Here is a 22,180-nt window from a genome sequence, read left to right as displayed (position 1 = left end):
GGAAACTCACCACAGGCCCTCGGAGTGTAGCAGTGCCCCTGTTGGTCAGTTTGGCTGTGTGAGCTCAGAGGGTCTCTCCTTCCACTCCACACCGTCACATCCCCATTCCCTCAGTCTGCAAACAAGGCCCCCAGCAGGCCCCTCTGGCCTGACATCATTTCCTTTCCTCTCCTCATGGGGCCCCGCCCTCCAGCCAACCTAGCTCAGCGGCTCACCTCTGCCTGCACAGGGAGCCCTCCCTCCCTGTGTCCACCTGTCTACATCCTGCCCAGCTTTAGGGTCCGAATTTCCTTCTGGGGACCCCACCAAGATACTCTCCCTGCCTGGGAGCCTCCTGCCTGTCATGTCCTCTGTCGGCCTGCAGTCCTTCCCTCCTAGCAATGGGCTTGCTACACAGCCCCCTCCTCTCACAAGGCTTGTACAGGGACTTCCTGGCCTGCCCCCATCCTCCCCTGTCCACCTTCTGCAGGGCCTGGCCGGCAGCCCTCTGGCCGCCATCCATCCTATCTCTGCGTGGGCCTTGGCTTTTCCAGTACCTCTGGTGTCAGACAACAGGCAGAACGGCACCAAATGTGGGCTGTCCAAATAAAACCCTCGGGCCCTGCTGCAGCCTCACACGGTTTCCTAGCCCAGAGTCCAAGTCAGGCAACTTACATTGATGTCTTCCAAATCCAAGAAGTTCAGGGTGAGCCCATTGCGTTTCCAGACGATGGGTGGCCTCAGGTCTCCCTGGACAGCACACGTCAGCACTGTGCTCAGCCCCACGGTCACTGTGGCCACACTGACCCTCTCCTCGGGGGCAAGGCTGAGCTGAACCACCTCTGCAAGGAAAAGGAGAAGGCCGTCAGGTGCAGGCCCGGGGGCGGAGTTTCCACTAGAAGGGAACTGGCTGCGCGGATTTCCTGCAGGGCAGGGGCCGAGGCGGCTTCGAGGCAATTGTCCACCACATGCTGACGAAACGTACAGACGGACAGGTCTCCTGGGAGAGGGGCTGCGACTTATGGTAAATGCTCAAATGGCTCTGTGAGTCAAAACAGATCAGGAATCATAGCTAGTGTAGGGGAACCACCTGGGCTGTGATGCCAAGAATGTGGGCTGCTAGGGGCCCGTGGGCCATCCCACTGAGACCAGGGACCAAATGCACCCTGAGTGCCCTGTGTTCCTGGGTCTCATGAAGTCTGGGTTTGGCAAACTGCAGTCAAGGTTGGCTGGCTGGGACGACAGTTTTCTCCATCTGGGGGCAATTCAAAGGTTGCATTGTCTGAAGTCTGGGGAATGCACTGGCTGACCTTTGAAGATTTGTTTCTGTCTGAGGATTCTCTAAACTTGGATTTGGATTTCTGCTTAGCGACCATGCACGGTAGCCTTTAATTTTTGAAGTGTACTTCAGGCTGCACAATTATTAATCCTTGCCACTTCACACTTGATAACTGGCATTAAGACTTTTCATTTTTCAGAATGGGAAGGGTCTAGAATATTTTCCTACAACCACAGCCTTTCCGAAATTCTTGGGACTTATGAAAAAATGAATCAGATTCAGATATTCAAATGCCAAAGTGGGATCAGGCTTAGAGAGAGAGAGAGAGTCACCAGTCCACTGACCAGACTGCCTCCCCCATATCTATAGTTCAGGGGCCTGGGGCAGCAGCCCGAGGCAGCATGAGCTCCGGACGCCTGTGCTTATTCTGGGATGCCAGAAAAAATGCCAGGACCTCTATTCACTCTGACGCTCTATCAGGGTCTGGGGGGCCCTGACCGGTGTGGAGCAAGGCAGAGAGTTGGGATCTGAGCTCTGTGACTCAGCGGGAACACATCTATGTTCACGCCCTCCTGCTAGTGTGGGTGGGGGGAGGAGGAGAGGGGAAAGGGGACTGAACACAGCCACAGGTGGGATGCAGGTGAAGTGAAAGCAGGTTCAGCCCGGTGGGGTCCTGAGGAGCAAAGCCCCTCTCCCTTTGCACTCATTCAGTGGCTTAGCTCTGGGCCCACGAAGATGAACAAGGCGTGCGCTGGTTCTTAGTGCTTGTTGGATGGATGGATGACAAAAGGAGAAAATAAAAATAAAGAAAGAAGCTAACAGGCCAGTGGTGAGGGGACAATCACACACAGGACAACTGTGGTTCCTAGTGAAAGAGCTGTACGAGGAAAGATAAGCACCGTGTGATGGATGCGGATGCAACTGGCCTAATATTTTAAAAACCAAGTGATGCATTTCAAGTTCCCTCTTCAATCACTTCTGTTTGCTGCCCTCCCACCTCTGAGTCATGAAGCTTACTGCTCAGGGCAGAGAAGGCAGAGGAAGCACTAGCCTTCCATAGCAAGCCCCTGGCTTTGGAGATTTAGAGGGATAGAGAGAGGGACGGAGAAGAAGAATTTGCTAGAATTGTTTAGCTCTCACTGTGCTGTGCAGGCCCTTGGGACTCGGAACCTCGAGTACTTCCCAAGCGTAGGCAAGGTACCTCTTCCTCATTGAACAAGCCATGAAGAAGGGGTATAAAATGCCCAGGGCATCGTGGGAATCCAAAAGGAGACAGTAGGAAGGACGAAGAGTATGCCTGTTGGTGTGTAGGTGAGGGGAAGCGAGGGTGGTGCTCTAAGAGGAGGCTGAACCCTCCGCAACCAGCCTGCTCACCTCCTGATGTGGGGTTGCCACACATGGTGTGGCAGAGAGCTAGGGCCTTCACTCATCTGCCAGAGCTTCTTTGGCTCCTGAGCGGTGCAGAGGGGCCAGAGGTCCTTGGCCATGCACTGGTTGGACTGCGAGGTGCTCTGTGCCTCTCTGTACCTAAAGACTGCACTGGACAGTCAGACCTGGACCCAAAGGCAATGGCCTCCAGAGCACAATGGGTGTTTAGTGCCAGTGGGGGCTGCAGGAAGCCAAACTTTGGGGAACCTCAGACCCCGAACTCCACCAGGCTGTGAGAGCCCAGACCAAGAGCATAGCCAGGGCTGATCTCTGACAGGGCAGCTGGGGAAGGTTGACAGGTGGGGGGTCCTGGCAGCAGGAAACAGAGGTGGCAGAGGAGGCCAGGATGCTTTTCTCCATACTCAGAAGCCACTTAGAGGAGCAGCTTGGGATGTGAGGTGGGAACTGGAAACATGAAGCATTTTTCTTAGAGCATTACTTATATAGACTGCTAAAATGATCAGCTTGGACTAAACTTTATAATGGAATAAACATTTAGGTATATTTGTCTCCCAATGGCTGGTGGTTGGGGCTTGTGAAGACATCAGGTTACCGCTTATATGGTCAATTAATCTATGCCAAAGGAGGCAAGAATATATAATCGGGTAAAGACAGTCTCTTCAATAAATGGTGCTGGGAAAACTGGAAAGATAATGCAGAAAAATGAAATGAGACCACATTCTCACACCCTATACAAGAATAATCACAAAATAGATTAAAGACTTAAATGTAAGACTCCAAATCATAAAACTCTTAGAAGAAAACATACACAGTAAACTCTTTGTTCTTAGTGCTATTTTTTTTTTTTTAGATATATCTCCTCGGGCAAGGGAAACGAAAGAAAAAATAAACAAATGGGACTTTTCCAAACTAAAGAATATTTTCAAAGGAAAGGAAACCATCAATAAAATGGAAAGACAACCTACTGAACAGGGAGAGATATTCACCAATGATACATATAATATGAGGTTAATATCCAAAATTTGTAAAGAAATCATAAAACTCAACACCAAGAAAACAATCAAATTAAAAAATGGGCAGAGAACCTGAAGAGACATTTATCTGAAGAGGACATACAGGTGGCTAATAGATATATGAAAAGATGCTCAATGTCACTAATCATCAGAGAAATGCAAATTAAAACCATAATGAGATATCACCTCACACCTGTCATCAATAAACTAACAAACAAGTGTTGGCGAGGATGCAAAGAAAAAGGAACCCTCATGTACTGTTGGTGGCATTGAAAATTGGTGTAGTCACTATGGAACACAGTCTAGAAGTTGCATTAAAAAATGAAAATAGAACTACTGTAGGACCCAGTGATCCCACTTCTGGATATTTACCTGAAGAAATCCAAAGCACTAACTCAAAAAGACACATGCATCTCTATGGTCGCTGTAGCAGTATTTACAATAGTCAAGAGAGGGAAGAAACCTGTGTCTATGGATAGAAAAACGGATAAAGAAGAGGTGGTACATATATACAATGGAATATTACTCAGCCATAAAAAAGAATGAAATCTTACCATTTGTGACAACATAGATGGACCCAGAGGGTATTATGCTAAGTGAAATAGGCAGAGAAGGACAAATACCATATGATTTCACTAATATGTGGAATCTAAAAAACAAAATAAATGAACAACCCAAACAGAAACTCAGAGATATAGAGAACAAATTGATGGTTACCAATGGGGTGAAAAAGGTGAACAGACTGAGAAGTACCAACTGCCAGTTATAAAAACAGTCACAGGGATGTAAGTACAGCACAGGGAATATAGTCATTAATATTGTAATAACTATATATGGTGTCAAATGGTACTAGACTTATCGAGGGGATCACTTTGTGAGGTATATAAATGTCTAACCATTATGCTGTACATCTGAAACTAATATAATGTAGGTCGATTGAAATTAGGAAAAAAAGAAAAGAAGTCAGGTATGTTACAAAAGGAAACTACAGTTGTCTCTGCATGTCTGAGCTCCAGTTCAACTATGAGGAAAAGACCAACAGGGCAGGCGGGGTGAGGGGGCCTCGGAGGAGGCAGCACCCCTGGGCCCCAGAGCCTGCTCCTTGAGGTGTGGTTTCCCCATCATCCGCATCTCATCTCCTGCAGGACAGACTCCGGGCTTTAACAAGTACCCCAGGGGTCCTGTGGCATCCTGAGGCCCAAGAATCTCTACCTTAAAAGATGGGGGGTCTGCATAAATGGAAAGGGGGAGTTCAGGTGGCGGTGGGGAGGTGAGGCAGTCTGGCTGGCTGGGGTCTCAGGGGCCCTAATTACCAGGCTAGGAGAAGGCACCCTTGTTTGGAATGTAAGATTTACGTGCAATGTGGGAGCCCCCTCTACTGTGCGGACCCCAAATCATATATTTAGAAAAGTTTTAGAAAACTATCTGGAGGAGCCTATAACACAAGGCTAAAAACAAACAAAACACCTGAGTGGAAAGTCTGCCCTTCCAGCCACCACCCCTGGGAGAGGTGGTTCGCATCCTTCCCGCATGCACCTCCGTCATTTGCATGTAAGACGCGTGTAAAATCAGAATGTGTGAATACTGACGGGACCGTCATAACTCCGCTCCTGTCAGCCACAAATATTAACCAAACAGCAAATATTTGGACCATTTAAAGTTTAATTAAATGAATGTTTTATTGGATTTAATTCATGTCAATATTCCCAGTTCCTTTTAAAATTCTGCAGAGATTTATGGCAACTAAACCTGTCCTCACTCCCAGGTAATTACTGTTGAGCATGCCTTCGCCCGGCAGGCAGGCCCCACCGCTCTGCTAAATGACCTCCCACATCGATTTCCAGATTTCCAGGCAAGTGAAAATGAGGCAGCATCACGGGCTGGGGCTCCAGTGGGCAGGGCAGAGGCCAGACTGTGGCTCTGGACACCTGGCCTCAAGGCCTGGCTCAATTGGTGGCCTTGGGCAGGTCCCTTCCTGTCCCTGGGTCTCAGTTTAAATATCTATAAAATGAGGGATTGGGTTAGGAGGGCTCCGGGGGCCCTGCCCAATTTTAGGCTCTGGGACTCTGAGCACACGGTTCTGAGCAGACCTCCCTGCAGACCCTCCCCGGTCCTGCCAAGAGGTGCCCAGCCACACCTTCCCTTGCTTCCCAGTGCCATCTGCCTCTGCTCTTTGCCCACTTGTCCGTGATGGTACACGTGATACTGCCACATGGTGGCACCAACAGTCGCCAAGCCGCACGGAGGCTTCCCTTGGGACGTCCCCCGAATCTTCCCTTTCCTCTCCATCCCAGGTCCTCAACAGACTCCTGTGTGATCACCCGTCCAGTTTGCCCTTCTGTCTGTAACTCTCTTGTCACCACGTGGAGTATAAGGTATGTCACAGCCCTGCTCAAAAGCCACCAGCAGCTCCTCATCACAGAGAGTTCGGAACAGCCCCTGGCCTCGCCCCACATTCTCATCACAGAGTCTGCCGGTCCCCCGTCCCATTTGAGGTTTTGGGTTTAAGCACCTCTTACTTGTCTGTTCTGAGACCCTCCTGCTCTTGGCTCCCACCTCTGAGACGGCCTCGTGGGATGTTTCTGGTACTCTGAAGTTTTAACATTAGGAGACGGTTGGACAAATATTGGGTGGATAAGATTGGAAGAGAATGTACTGGTGAATTTCTCAGGACTTTTTCAGGCTTAAGTAACTGAAACTCTCAGGAGTGCTCAACTAGCATAGGAAAGAAAAAGGGGGGTGGTTCCAGGTGCTATAGCTGGGAAATCTAAGGGAGTAAAGGAGGCTGTGGACACCCAGTACCCTAAGAATGGCGTTCTCCGCTTGGCTGCAAGATGTCCAGTGGTGGCCTCACACTCATGTTGTCCCTGTACATGGGATCCCAGAGAAAGGGACCAAATCTTTCCTGAGAGCCCTGGAAAAAAGCATGGGTGGGGGGGTGGGTGGGACTCTGATTGACCAGACTTGCCTCCTGTGGCCTTCCGTGAAGCAATCGCTGAGGGTGGGTGCATGGAGTACTCTGCAGGCACAGTGCTGACGGACCCCTCAGGCCTAGTCTGGGTGGCCATCGCTGGGGCCAGGTGCTAGGTGGTTGGGGGTGGGGTCAAATGTCTAGACAGGAAAGGTGTGTTGGGCAGATCAATGCCTCCGGCCACCACAGAGACACAGAGAGGGCCCCTTCTCTTCCCTCCATCCCTGCACAGCCCCATCTGGAGGCCTCAACGTGGTACGGGATGACGAGGGGAGGGCTGGTGGACCCATATTATGAAGACAACAAGAACCTGCAGAACTGAAACCTGATTCCAGTTGCCGCAGTCTGTCCCCACCTGCCCCTTTTCTGGAGAGTGATGAGGGAGGGGTGGTGGCGATGTGGCCCAGCCGCGGGGACCCCAGAGTCCTCTTGAGCATGGCATTGTAAAGGGGACAGGAAGAGGGCCAGGCAGCCTGGGGTTTGTGGGGATGGCCCCGAAATGTGCTTGAGAACACGCGCTGGCTGAACTTCTCCTGTGGGCTGAAGCTCACCTGTGCCGAGGCACACCTGTAGAGCAGGGGACTCAGCTATGTCCCAACCTGGACTTGCTCTGGTGGAAGCGCTGCCAAGCATCATGGGAGAGGGCGGTGAGGAAGCCACACTGCAGCCTCCAGGACCGCGGCCTGCAGAAGGGCCAGCGAGGGGTCCTTCCAGCTCCTGGCTGTGGCTCTGCTGCTCTCAGGGTGCCCGGCCTCTGTGGTCCCATGGCCTCTCTGTGGGAAGGTTCCCAAGGTTTCTGGGGGACGAAGCAACAAGATCTGCTCTGGGCTTTAGTGAGGGGGGCATTGAGAGAGGGCTAGGCTGCGGCTCCCGTTAGGTGTGGGGTGGGTGAGAATGAGTCTGTAGGAAGTGGCTGGTGTCCTTGGAAAGGGAAAGCTGGGCTGAGGGGTCCCAGCAGCTCAGTGGGGAGTATGTCTGGCACTGTCGGGCAGAGGTGCCCTCAAAGGGACAATGCCCCTGCTATAATAACTGTCACTGTAAGGCTGTTGGTCGAGCATGGAGTTTGGGGAGGGCATGGGAGTTGAGGGCTCCTACAACTTGGGACACCTGTCTCCCTATGGTCAGGTCTTCTGAAATCAATGGTCTCCTTATTTGCCCCGGGGATGAAGAGGCATGAGTCACATTGTCATGATTGTCAAAGTCAGCGTGGGTTGTAACCAAGACAGACCTTCCTGTTACACTAACTAGGCTGCATGTCCGGCAGTGGGGGCCCAGGCAGCACTGCTTGGGGCTCTGGTGCCTAGCACGGTGCCTGGCACACAGTAGGTGGGCGTGAGGCCAAGATGGGCTGAAAGTAGTCTCCCGGGAGACACCTGCCTCACTCTGTAGGTCCTTCAAACCAGAGCAGTAACACCCCGGTTTTCCAGAACCAAACTGTTGCAAACACCAGCTCTCCCCTCCTCCCTGCACACACGCTCTCCCTGGGAAAAATGGGCCCACCATAAGCAGGGTAACAAACACCCTTCCTGAAAACAGGAGATTTCGGCCGCCGGAGAATTGGGTTTTAGTTCCTATTACAGCTTTCCCTTATCTCAGATACAATTTCTCACACTGATTGGAACTTGACGAGACTCTCACAAACCCATCAGCACCCTCTCCAGCAGGATTCTGGTGCTTCGCAGCAATAGAAATTAAATTTCTCAAATTCTTGTCAAGCTGGCGTTAGTTTTCTTACGTTAGAAATGCACTAATGGAACACATTCCTATCTGGACAGTTGCCATTTTTCAAATGATGGCCTTGGTGAAGAGACTCTGTCAAAAGCTCAATTAGCCTGTCTATACATCAGTGTTTTCGACTGAGCCTCACAGGGCAAAGGGGCCAGCTCGGGAGCTGGGACATCCGGACAGAGAAAATGGGCCGAGCGCTTGGACACACCTCTGTGGCTGCAGCCTCTCCTTGCACTGTTCTTGTAAATTAATGTTCTTCCCCTGGAAGGAATCCCTCAGGCGACCTGGGAGCTGACAAAGGAGGAGTAGCACCTGTGGGACAAGCTCTATTGATCCGGTCTTGTTTCTGTGACCAGGGCCACACTGTGAAGTAGGACAGAGACAAAGGTACAGTGTGTGTGCCCAAAGTCTCCTGACCAAGTAGGGGACAAGCAACATCTCAACATCTCCTGGACACGACTTCACCTGGCCTTTGCAGGGTGGAGCTGCCTTGGCTGGTCCTGCAGAGAGGTGCTTGCGAGGGGCTCTGCGCCTCCTGTTTCTCTCCTTTTAAACATCTGCTGGAACTTCGTGGGTGGGAGGCGGGGAATAGGCTGCCTTAGGGCTTTTCATCTTGACACCCACATCTGGGGTGTGTCTGTCTATCCAGCTTTGGGGTGTGTCTGTCTATCCTGCACAGGCGGCTCTGGACCAGCCGGACTCGACCTCATCCAAAATTTCCTCTTTCTTTATGCATAATTTAATTTCTGTGCCATTGTCATAGTCCCTCTTGCATGCTTTGTTTTGGAAATGGCAATAAACTTATTAGTTAATTACCTGCAGATCTGTGGGTAATTTACTTTTTCAATTGACTTATGTCGCTTGGTGTAACTTCAATAATTATTACAGTTTAGTTCTCAAGTTCTGCTCTCTGCTGTAAACAAACACCTTCGCAGGCTGTATGAAGACAGAGACCATATCTGTTTTCTTTCATGTCCCCAGGCAAGTGAATGATCAGGGTGGTGCACATTCAACAATTACTTATTGAGCACCTACTATGTGCCAGGGTACAGTGGAAATATACAGGTCCAGTACTTGCTAACCTGGAGCTCATGTTAGATGGGTGTGGGAAACAGAGCATCAGGCACCTGAAGCCTGTCCACAGACTCCAGTGAGGAGCCTTTGGCTCCTGCAGCGCCCAATCGCCTTCTCTTGGAAGAGGCCTCCCTACATGCTGTGTGCTGGGCCCTGTGGGGGCAGACACAGAGGCAGGCCCTTGTCCCACTCACAAGGAGCCCTGGTCTGGTACAGTGTTCTTGTTTGTAGGAGGAGCATCCTCTGAGTTCTTGGGTTCTGTTTTGCCTTCTTTGGCCAATAAACCTTTTCAGCTTTAAATTAAATTACAATGTGATGGCTGTATGTAGAGGAGCGAGAAGTTAGAGCTGAGCTCAGTGCTCAGGGGCTGTGACACCACTGTCTCAGGGTGGTCTGGTGTGCCATGGGTGGGGCAGGTAGCAGAGGCATTAGTTGGAAGGAGCACGGGGTCTGTGCTGGGGCAGAAAGCCCAGGGCCTCCTGATCAGCAGGGTGCATGGCCACCGTGGTGCACCAACTCTCCCTCCCTGGCTGGTCTCTGCGCCTGGGGTAGCCCTGGGCAGGCTGGCCAGTCTCTGTACCATCCACACCCTGCCGAGTCCACTCCCAAAGATGATGGAAACGCCTCTGCTCAAGGTATTTGCAAACAGAAAGTATCTTAACTGCTTATTTCTTTGGTGAGTTTAGGGAGAAGAATGTGTTGTCTTATACAATTACATACTAGTTATTCAGAATTTTCAAAGACTCATATAGATGTTAAGGGCTGGATCTAGAATCTCCTATATAAACTGTCAGTGGAGATAAGCAGACAGCTGTTACCCAACCAGCTAGAGGGTGCCACGCTGTGTGTTTCCAGAGGCTGGTTCACGTTCTAATTTCTGGGCACTCACAAAGGCTATCATCTCCCAGCCTCTCTTGGAGTCAGGATGCGACCGGGTCTGACTGAAGGGATGTGACTGCTCGGCCATAAAACCCTTGGGTCGTTGTGATAGTTAATTTTATGTGTCAACTTGACTGGGCCGTGGAGTGCCCAGATGTTTAGTCAAACATTTTTCTGAGTGTGAGAGTGTTTCTGGATGAGATTAGCACTTGAATCAGTAGGTTGAGTAAAGCAGCCTGCCCTCCCTCATGTTCAGGGGCCTCATGCAATCAATTGAAGACCTGAATAGAACAAAAAGGCTGAGTAAGAGCGAGCTCCTTGTGCCTGACTGCCACTAAGCTGAAACAAGGGGCTTTCCCTGCCTTTGGACTTGAACTGAAACAAACACCATTTATTCCCAGGTCTGGAGCCTGCTGGCTTTCAGACTGAAACTTATGCCACCGGCTCTCCTGGGTCTCTGGCTTGCTGACTGCAGATCTTAGGACATCTCAGCCTCCATAACCACATGAGCCAATTCTCTCTTTCTCCATCTGTCCATCCATACATGCAGTCTATTTATTCTGGTTCTCGGGAGGGCCCTGACTGATGCAGTCATCATCCACACTCTTTTCCTGCAGAGACTGTGTGGTCACGCATTTTGTGAAAGCAGAGAACACAGCCTTCTTGTCGCTGCTTGAGAGCTGTCTGACCCGATCAGACCTGAGGAGGGTGAGAAATCAGCTTCTGCTCCATGCTGCTGAGGTTTGGGGCTTTCTATAGCAGCTGGGTTAATTTCTCCCTCAGAAGGAAAGAAGTACAAGTTAATGTATTTCCTCGGAAGAAACTAGAGTCAGATGTGGAAGGGATCTTTCCATTCAGGTCAGAAACCCTCTGAGACTCCTCCGATGAGAGGAGATCCGACTTCTGTTCCGATCCCCCAAACCCCTCTGCCCAGGGAGCGCACTGTCTCATCTCACGGCACGTTCTGGGTCTCTCCCGTGAGTAGGATGAGAAGATGATTTCTAAGCTGTTGCGTTCTCGTTACTAAGACCCCTCAGCTGACGAAGAGGGAACAGACACAAGTGTGCACTGTCCAGGTGGCTCCCCCCGTGTCCCCTGGGGCTGGGGTGTGTCCAGCAGCTGAAGCCACATCCTTGCTGTGTCCCTTCACCCCACCTCCACGCTGAGGCCCAGGCCTTGCCCCGTCTAAGCGGGGCCATGTTTCATGCACGCAGAGGGGAGAAGCTGTTGGGTCTTGCAAGAACGGAAATGAATACAGCTGGTTTTCTGTTTAATTACCCAGTCTCCTGAGAATGCCAAGCCATGCCTGTGTTTTGTAAATAGGCATCAGCAGACTGTCTTGGAGGACAGTTGACATCAGTGTATTTGTTTTGTTTCAATTCTCATTTCCTGGGCTTGCCACAGCTCCCTGAATTCCTGACAAGCGGTCTTGGAGCCTGGCCTTGAGCTCTGCTGCTCCCAGGGCCCACGAGCCTCCTGCCAACTTTCGTCTTTAGAGGAAGCATCGCTCACAGCCTCCGTCACTTCCCAGCATGTCTCCCAAGGTCCATGGGTGAGCTGTGTTCAGACTGTCCTCCCCCTGTCTTTTGATTGTAAGGCCCATCTGAGAAGCTCCTGTGCTTTGGTCACTGAGTATTGACATGGCAGGGAGCTCAAGCTCACCTGAGCCCAACTGCTAGAAGGAGAGGAGGTTGGCAGGGTGGGGTGGGGTAGGGGCGCTGGCCCCTACAGCTTGCTCTGGGCCTTGTTGGGGGACTTCAGGGTTGGAATCTAGAGGAGCTTCGTCCCACTCCGGCTGGTGACACTATGGCACAGCAGGAGAAGGGCAGTATGGGGTAAGGGAGGAGGCCTCGGGCAGTGGTAGAGGTGCGGCTGGAGGTGAGGTCAGGAGCTGGGCTCGTGGGGCCCACAGCGATGAGCTGGGGTTTTATTGCATGATAATCCATTGGAGGATTTTAAGCAGGAGACTAAAATGGTCTGATTTATGCTATTAAAGACCATCTGTATATTGGTCAAGATGTCTTCAGTTATTTCAACAGAAAACTTGGCTGGAAGTGGGGCTGACTAATTAGGAAAGTTATTAGCTACAAAATGAGAAGGCCCTGGTGGCAGTTTCCTGAGTAGGGTCATTCTGTGGCTCCAGGATGCCATTGAACACTCAGGCTCTCTTCTGGCTGCCCTGCATCTCTCAGGGTGCAGCTGGCCGTACGCTGTGGTTCTAGGCCTCACAGGCAACGTAGAATGGGGGGTAGGAACTCTTTGTCGTGTGTGAGCTGTGAGAATAGGAAGCCTTTCCCAGAAGCTCCCTCAGGTTCCATTAGTCAGATTTGCTTCATGTGCTCACCCCTAGAGCAACTACTGGCGGGAACCACTAGGAGTGGCTGGGGGAGGCCTGTGGCCATTAAGGGGGTGTGCCAGGTGGGGCTCGCTCAGGAAAGGGTGGAGGGTGTTGGGGTGGCACCCTGGTGCTTGTGCGAAAGACGAACAGAATGGGCCGCAGAAGGGGACAGGAGACCTGTTAGGAGCCTGTGATGCAGGTGTTAGTGGTTTGGGTCAGAGAGGTGGTGGCAGAGTTGCTGAGAGGCAGACTGACTTGGGATGCCTATTGGAGGCGGGGCTAATGAATTTGTTGATGATGGGATGGGGTAGATTGAAGGAAAGGAAGAACTGAAGATAAATGCTGGAATTTTGGCCTGAGAAATTAAGTTCCATTCGCTGAGAGGTAGTGGGAGGAGGAGCACACATTTGAGGTGAAATCTAGGTTCTCTTTTTACGGCAGTAGGTGGACTAGGGGGCAGGCCATTGGGCCATATGAGTCTGAGGCTTCCAAGAGTCATCTAGGCCAGGGAGAAAACTTGGGAATTCATTAATGTCTGCACGACATTTAAAACCCCGGGACCAAATGAAATCACCAGGGAGTGTGGTCTAAGAGGTGTGAGGACTGAGTCCTGGTGCCCACCCAGGTTTAGAGGTGGAGGATGAGGAGGAGCCTGTGTCCCATGCTGCCAAGAGCTCCACTCAGACTGGATCTGATCGCGGGGTTTGGCAAAACGAAGGCCCTCTGGGATCTTGACGTTTGGAACCTTTAATGTTTCATGAGAGGGTTGGGGGTGGGGGTGAAGTCATCTTTGGAAGGGACTGAAAGAGAACAAGAGGTGAGGAGGGGAAGTTCTTTAGAAGAGTTTTGTCATGAAAGGGAGCAGAAAACTGGGATGGTAGGTGGAAAGTTAAAGAAAGATGAAGGTGTGTTTTAAGATGTTGTAGTCACAGGCCAACCAGAATGATCAGATGGAGAGGATGAACTTTATGATGCAAAAGAGAGAAGGGGCAATTTTAGAAGAAAAGTCTTGGAGTGAGTGAGAGTAGGGAGCCCCCAGAGAATAAGTGGAGCCAGGCCTCTGACGAGGTGGGGACTTTGTGCCTGGGTGCAGATGGAGATGTGCAGAAGCGGCCCCAGTGGTGAAGGATGAAGGCAGGCCCGCTTGGTGTGCATTGGTGGCTCTTAAGCCCAGGTGATTCCACCCCCCAGGCACATGTGGTCATGTCTGGAGATATTTCTGGTCATCATGACTCGGGGAAGGAGTGTGTGTGCTCCTGCTGGCGTAGAGGCCAGGGGTGCTGCTAATCATCCTGCCATGTGCAGGGTCATCCCCACAACAGAGAATTCTCTGGCTCCAGTGTCAATAGTGGAGCCATTGAGAACTGTGGTATATATTAATAACCACAATTAGCAATAATAATTCCTAAAATAAAGACCTGTCCTTTATGTGTTGAAAGCGAATGTCCTCCCGCTGCCCTTGCCGAGGCGGGGCCTGCCTGAGCATGCAGCCACACTACCCCAAGCCTAGGTGGCTACGCTGTGTGGGAGGAAGCCCCTGGTTCCTCACCTTAGCTGGACAAGGCCAAACCTCACACCGGGCTCTCAAACTATGATGTTCTCCTGCCGACACCAGGCTTGGTGGCTGGGTCTCCATGCAGGCAGGTGACGAGGGAGGGGGCACCTCAGGAACGTGGGTGGTATGATCACCATTGTCGTGACGTAGAAACCAACTCACTGGCCTTTGCTGAAACCTTTCCTGCCGGGCGTGTCGGGCAGGATGCGTGGCAGCAAAGTGTCAGGAGGTAAAAAATCACTTTTCCTTGTCTGGGATATTTCTCTCTCCTTTTGTCTTGGGTGGGTTCTTTAAATGATCCTTCAGAGAGAATCCTATAAAGTATGCTTTGTCCAAGGACAGATCTTGGTAAGAAAAATGCCTCGCATTTCCTCTCCAAAGGCTCCCCCACCATCTGTCAGTTTGGAAATCTCCACATCTTGACCCACGGCAAATTGCTTCTCGCTGCACTCGATGGCACTGCACCCGCCTCGCAAGGCGCATGTGGAGGCTGCAGGCTGGCTGAGTGAACGGTCCATTAGAGGGATGAATGAGCCAAAATCTCATCCACCTGTCCCCATCTCACGATTACAGCCGAACCACCCTCGCACCCCTCTGAATCCACCCCTTTCTCTTTGTTTCTTCTGAGGCTGCTCTGGGTCAGGACCTCATTAATGGCCAAAGCAGCAGCCTCTTCCCTGGGGATGTTTCCACGGACGGCTCCCTTCCCACCTGCTCGGGGGAAAGCCGAACTCCTCTGCCTGGCATTTGAGGCCCACCAACACTGTTTCCAGTCTCACCTCCCACAGCTCCCGCTTAGTTAGAGCCAAACTGAACTCCTTGCTGTTGTCCACTTGTGTCCTGGGCTCTCCTGGGCTCGCTGGCCACGTTAGCACTACCTGGCAGGGGAGCTTAGCGCTATGCAAATATGCCTACGACATCTCAACTCAGAACCGTGAAGCTGGTGGAAAATCACTGTGAAAAATTCTAGGCTTTATCTATGCCCTGTAGTCACCTCATCCAGCCTCTGGGGTGAAATGAGTGTGGTCACAGCCCTGGACCCAGAGAGAGTGCCCTTCGGGGAGCCTCTGGGGCATAAACCCTCAAAAATAGAGCAATTCCAACAATTGCCAGAGTAGCAGTGACGCCAGGGGTTTAAAAAGTTATTTTCCACAATCTGACAAATGCATCATTTGGGGGTTGACTTCTGGAGAACTGGCCTGCAGGCCGAACTCGGGGGAGTCATTCTCCTGCACCACCACCAGGGACGCACAGGCAGTCCTGCATCTCGTGCCATCGGTAGGCCTGTCCCTGTGTGGAGGACGGGAAAGTTAGGGTGGCAGGACCAACACCCTGCAGTTCAGCACGGTGCTCGTTTCTTTTTAGCACCGTTTCAGGGCTCTGGCGTTGGAGGGAGAGGGAGAGGAGTTGAACACGGCGCCTCTGTGCCCTCCACCACAGCGCCTCAGCCGGGGGCGGCGGGGGAGGTGGGCAGGGGCAGCCCCTGGGACTGGGCACTGGCACCACTGTCCCTAGCAATGGGGGACTGATTTATCTTGATTCGCGTGTGTTTTGTTTGTGGTCGTGGCACAGAATTACCTTACTTTTGTAGCTAAACTGTCTCACTTCAGGTGTCCCAGTGCCCTGGGAGGAGAAGGACATGCACATGCCTGAGCAGAGGTCAGTTTGCTGACAAATGCCTTTCGCGTCAGGAGTTCTGCATGCCCTGTCTGGGGACATGTTCAGGCTTCACCTGGGACGCAGTCCATGTCAGGAACCTGCAGCTGAAGCTGGGCTGGCCCCGGCCAAGTTTCTTTTTTGCGCTTTGTAAAATCAGGCTCGGGTTCAAGTTTAAGGTCAGAAGTCTTTGAGATAAAACATCGTCTGTGTTCTAGGGCTCCTTTATAAACACCACACACATAAACAAACCATACCCCAGGACCTTGTCCCTATTTCTCTATCCCTGAAGACCCCAGTTTCATACCCCTCACTACCCTACTTTATACTGACATTTGGCTATCCAGAGGGCCCCTGTAAGGTGGCCTCCCAGCCCTGTAACCCATCTGTACCAAAATGACCTCAGCCTCACCTCGCATCTCCACTCTGGCCCATCAGGAAGGGAAGGGTTCGTGCCCAGGAGCCAACAGCAGCCGTGTGACGCTCTCCCAGGTCCTGGTCCCACCTCTACCTCTCCATGCCCAAGCCCCATCTGCAGGGGTTTTAGAAATGACCCTGACACTGGGAGGCCTCCATCTGCCCCAGGCTCCATGGATGCCACACACCATGGTCGCCTCCAGACCACGGGCCAGCCCATTGGTCCCTGGGAAGCCCCGGGAGTCATCACTGTCAAACCTACGATACTTCATGAGAGTGGATTTGTCTCAGAACCCAGCTGAGCCCTCCCTGGTTAATCCAACATGGTGTGCTTGGAAAGCAATCACGAATATCCATCCATCCGCTACACAGTTGCTCATGCCATCCACCTGCTAAGCGCTTGCTGGGCCCTGTGTGGTCCTGGGAGCAATGTGACCCCTGGAATTCCCAGCTGGGACCAGCCTGAGCTCTTTTGGACCTGGAGCTCTGATGTCCAAGGACCTTCACCCCAGACCACTTGTCCTATCCCTCACCTCATCTTCCCTGGCCAGTGCCCCTTCCCAGCCACAGTTTCACTGTCCTTTCTCATTTTTTTGGCCTCTTGCCCCAAGGTTCCCTGGTCTGGTCACCTCCCCTTCTGCAAGCCTTTCAGTTTGACCTCTCCTCCACTCCCATAGCCACGGTCCAGAGCCCCACCTGGTAGCCTCCTGCTAGCAGGCCCATGTCCTGGGTATCCACCCTGACATCTGCGAAAAGCCTGAAGCCCCCATGTGAGCTGGCGCAGCATGCCATTCCTACCTTGGCCTCTCACCTTTCCCCTGACTGCACCTTCCTGAAGCTTCCGGGGCTGTCCCTGCTTTGCACACTCCCCTTGCACCCCTGAGTTCCCAGATGGCTGAGAGTCCTGGGGGTTCTGAGGCCTCTGCAGGTCAAGCTGGAGTTGCTGGAGGCACGGCCCTTTTGTCTTCGGAGCCCAGCTTCTCTGGGACAAATTCTAAGTGCAAATCTCAGCTGCCTCCCTCTTTATCCTAAGATGTGGAGGAGAGGGGTAGGGTGCTTAGTTTTTCCCTAACCTTGGAAACCATAAAAAGTAGAGTCAAGAGCCTGTTACTTTTGGAGGAGCTGCCACACACCTGCAAAGTCCAACCCCTCCAGAAGCCTCTGTGAATTTATCTGACAGTGTACTCGCACAAATGTGCAAAGATGTCTTTGACCAATGGTGCCAATTGCAGTACTCTTTGTGGCAGTAAAAACTAAGAACAACCTGAAAACACATCACCAAGGGATTGGTTAAGCACACTATGTTTCAGCCTCAAATAGAATATTATACAGCTATTGGAAGGAGCTAGGTAAATCTATTTGTACGATCTGATATGGTTTTAAGCAAGGAAAACAAGTTGAAAAAGAATGTGTGGAGTCTGATCCTAGAGGGGGAGGCAGTGAGTTTGGGAGGGGCTATCTTTCAACTTAATGTGCAATTTGTAAAATTGGCATATATTACTTTGAGATAAAAGATACTATTTCAAGAAGAAACATGAATGTCCTTGAGAGTATCACTGTTTTGGGGTCTCGTGGTGACCGGACAGGAGTAGTTGGACTTGAGGGATGATTTCTTAGGAATTCATGCTCACTTGGGACTCAGGGTGGGCGTTCAATCAGCCCGCTACTCTGGTCCATGTAAGCTTTGCTGGATCTCTTAGTGCCCTTTGTCTCGAGCTGGCTTTGGGATGCGCAGAGTTCCACCAGGCACCGTCGCGTGTCTACTCTCATCTCGTTGGGTCGCTGGCTTCAGAGTTGACAGCAGCTGGGAATTCCGTGAACATTGGTTTGGCAAACACTGTGCTTGTAAAGCTGACGGAGAGAGGAGGCAAATTTGACGCCATCAGTTGCTCACTACCGACTTCCAGATGGAAACCACAGTACCCATACACCTGGTCGTCTTTGCTCTCTTTCCCTCTCCAAGTTTTAATTCAAGTCAGCCTTCTCTGGTAGCTCCTACCTCAATACGGCATGCCTGCCTAACATGGCTCTTCCTGCAGGGTTATCCACTATCCCCATAATCCAACATGGAGCCGGGGAAGAACAACGTGGCCCCTCTCTGAGTAATTTAACGGTATGCTTTCATGATGTATTGGGATTGAACAGTGACCCCAGGTAAGAGGTGCTAAACCGATCCTTTAAAGGCACACCATCCATTTCACTCTGACGGACTCTCCTCCTTAAATCAGTGTGGTGTCATTTTTACGAAGCAGATCTAGCTATTGGGGCTATAGGACTGTGAAATGTCATGTGAAAAAGCCAATGAGAAAAAAATAAAATTAAGTTGTGGGGAGCGTGCATTAGCATTTCAAAAACGTTCTGTTGCATTATGCTGTTGTTTTCTCTCTGTCAAGGGGCACCGGGCTGCCGTCTTCCCCATAAAGAGACTGTGCCACCGAATGTATTAGTGCTCCATTCCCGAACCGGTGTGGCAGCTGAAGGGCATAGTTACGATAATGGCGAAATACATTCTGGACTCGATTTGATAGGACACTGGGGCTATCCGCCTCCTCTGATGACAAAGTCTTGATTGCTTCTCTCCTTGTTGGCTCAGGCATGTAGCTTTTCAGAGTTTTGACAAATTAATGTTTTCAGCATTTCTGCCTTGGAGAAAAATAAGGAATGAGATCTGCTGAGGTGAGGGTCTGACTCGTGCACTTTGGGTAACAATGTGGGGGCCGGGATTCTGTGAGGCACAGGCCACCACCACTAAGCACTCCCCTGCCTGGCAGCCTGTAAAATATTCCCAAGTTACCCGAGGCCCAGATCACTTGAATTGCTGGATCTCGGGTGGAGTCGGCTATGCCACGTGGAAGGACAAGCCTGGGTCTTCCAGAGGACTTGAAGCCTCTGGAAAAATTTACTCACTTCCTTGGAGTTGAAACCCTTGGCTCTCTGAGGGCATCTCACATCTTACATTCCAACTTGGAGTCCAGTGAGCACTACTTCAGGGGCTTCCAGGCCTGAGCTGGGCCAGATGGAGCGACAGTGGCTACAGATGGTGGAGGCCCCACCAACACCTGCCTGGAAGAGCCCTCTCGTCTCCCAGGTAATTATGGGAGTGCAATTCTCTTCTATGGCTCTGAATTTGCCAAATTGGGGAAGATGAGTCCAGTGTCCCTGGTAGTGGATTCCATGGGATCAATGAGACAATCGCAGCACTTTGTCTGGGACTTTTCAGAAAGCCGACTCGTTCTTCAGGAGCCATCATCATCGGCTTAATTTTGGAATTGCACTGCGTTATTTTCCAATGTGACATGCTGCAAAACTTTAGTTGGGGGAATATATTTTCATTTGAGAAGCTGCCTCTGCTGGGCTTTTCACAGTCTTGGCGTAGGAAGAACAAAACTCTTAGCCCTGCTGAAGGAAAGAGGCCTGGGGGAGGCCGCCATGGCTGTGTGGGGGTGGGGTGAGTACAGATCTGCCCGAGTGGCTGGGGCCCTTTTTTTCCCTTTAAATATATTCAGCATCAATACCAGCAAGTGAGATTCTGCTCTGAATTGAATTTTATCCTTAATGAGATACCATGTCCCTTCTGTTCTCTGTAACAGACCTTGAGAGTTTTTATTAGAGAGTGAAACAAAACTTCGCACTGTTTTCATGTTTCCTAATAACAGCCTGAGTTGTAACCTGAATTTTTATGCAACTAATTACGAATAAGACTTGGGCATGAAAGATTTATAGGATCAAAAAAGAAATTACCTGTGTCATCTCTGGGCAGGTGGAGGATGAGCCAGGAAGGAAGTTAATCAGTTTTCTAGGTCATACGAAAGGCACCTGCTCAGTGCTGGCTGGCAGGCCAGTCGCAGAGGGATGTGGGATGCAGGAGACGCCCTCCTGGGACACTCGCTGGAGCTGCTGACTCTTTCTCTACCTCAAGGCCTTTGAAATCAGATTTTCTTCCAATGCGATATTTCTACCCTCTGCTTCCTAAGACCAAAGTGCCCAACTCACAGCTGGAGACAACTATGGAGGTGACTGAGTTAACAGGAAACAAGTGACATCTCAAACGGAGGGTCAGGACAGTCAATACCCATGATGGGACTCAGACCCAGCATTCTATTAATTTTTGCCTCACAAAGTGGCATGCCAGTTAAAAAGAGAGACTGAGAATGAACTATGTGGCCACTCCTTGAAGGCCACGACCAAAGGAATGAGTGTTTGCTAAGAAATAGTAGCTCTCAGGCCCGTCGCACTCGCTAAATTACTAGCATATTGTTTATCTGTGGAGAAAGCAGCTTGCCCAGCGCGACAGTAAGGAGCGCATGATGGACCGGCAGCTGGAGCGGGGCGTCAAGCGCGCATAGGGCCGTCGTGCTGCGCGTTTCGTTCCACGGCCGTTCGCTAAGGCCCACAACTGATTAATATACACAAGCTTGTTCATTTACTCAGCATTATGTTTAATCATTTAATTTCACAAGAGTTTTCAGATCTTTTAATCATCCTAATATTCTTCTTATTGCAACATATTACTAAGATGTTAGTTCAATTCAATTAAAAAGTGTCATCCTAAAGTAATTTATTCCATGTGCATCGTTAAGTGGATACCCCAGATAAGTCTGCATTTTAAAGGAATAATAACTCTTCCGATGTATTAGTCGGCAAACGACCGTGCTGCGTTAGCACCAAAGGCAATGCCGCGAGTGGTGAATGTCCACGGGCCCAGAACTGTGACTATTTCTCTAGATTTTGTACTAAGACTCAGAAAAGAATATGACACTTGCACCATCTGTTAGTACTCAGGTGGCCCCTGAAAGCCCAGTCTGACTTTACGATGCCCGTAATGTTTGTAATAGCGCAGCCTCAGAGTTCCCCCTGCCGGGGCCTCTTGGCAGGGGTTCCCATGCCCGCCTCACTTTAGGAGCAGGTGCGGGAGACCGCTGAGGGCCAGTGTTCAGGAAGGTGCCGGCTGGGGTGCTGCTAGGGGAAGAGTTTAGTCCCCTCTCCCCTTGTCAGAATCCTGACCTTCCTTGGCTGACTTTTGAGATATTTCCTCTGTTCTCGCTGGAGCAGAGTTGTCTGGTTAAAATGAGACGCATTACTGTGTAATGCAAGCCACATACCTGCTTTAAATTTTCTAGCAGCCACATAAAAAAGTCAAAAGAAATGTGACACTAATTCTAATAATACAGTTTAACTCAATATATCTAAAACAGCACTTCAACATGGAATCAATATAAAAGTTAGTTAATGTGATATTTTGCCTTCTTTTTCCATATAAATCTTCAAAATCTGGTGTTGTGCATCTCACTCCAGACCGGCCTCCTTTCAGGTAGTGGCTGCCATACCGGACGCACAGCATGAGTCTGGGCGCACGGGGGCAACACTGGCAGGGGAGGTTCCTTCTGCCCCTCCACCAGGAGATCAGCCCTAAAGACTGATTGCCAAGTCAGGGAGTAAGCTTTGTTCCTTACTCTGCTGTGTCCCACAAGGAAAGATTTACTTTCCTTAGGGAACAAAGTCCTCCCCGAAGGGGACACTTAGGGTATTAATGCCTGTCTACACCTCCAGGTGGAAGTGCTCTCCTTCCTTTGGCAGACCTGTCATCATGGCCAGGGCTGTAGCCAGGGCTGATGGAGTGTTGTTTGCAGAGATGTGCTCTGGGCAGGCGGGGATGTCACTTGAGTCTTATGACAGTGGCTAAGTGCTGTTTCCATATCCTGGAACTTTGAGTAGTTAATCCCCTGGGTCTCTCCCCTACTTGGGCTAGTTGAGGAGCCTTGAGAAGTCAGGGACAAATAGAGAGACCTCGCCAAATCTTAATGGCCTTTTCTGCTCTTGTGGAATGCCATGATTATTAATATCTCACTCCTGGAAAAGGACTATCTGTGCTGTTTTCCAGGAGAACAGCAATAAAATAGGG

General features: G+C 50.8%; 1 protein-coding gene across 1 annotated transcript in view; it reads right to left on the bottom strand.

Moving 5' to 3' along the window:
* FSTL4 (follistatin like 4) overlaps positions 1 to 22,180 on the bottom strand; it is a 350,131-nt gene that overhangs the window by 61,697 nt on the left and 266,254 nt on the right. Inside the window, exon 7 of the mRNA XM_036224242.1 lies at positions 655 to 821. Coding sequence (XP_036080135.1) covers positions 655 to 821 — 167 coding nt within the window. The remainder of the gene's footprint in view (positions 1 to 654; positions 822 to 22,180) is intronic.

The sequence above is a fragment of the Rousettus aegyptiacus genome, unplaced genomic scaffold, assembly GCF_014176215.1.
Source record: "Rousettus aegyptiacus isolate mRouAeg1 unplaced genomic scaffold, mRouAeg1.p scaffold_m13_p_7, whole genome shotgun sequence".
Lineage (NCBI taxonomy): Eukaryota > Metazoa > Chordata > Mammalia > Chiroptera > Pteropodidae > Rousettus > Rousettus aegyptiacus.
Note: the sequence above shows the minus strand (reverse complement) of the source record. Positions and strands in the feature narration are given on the sequence as shown.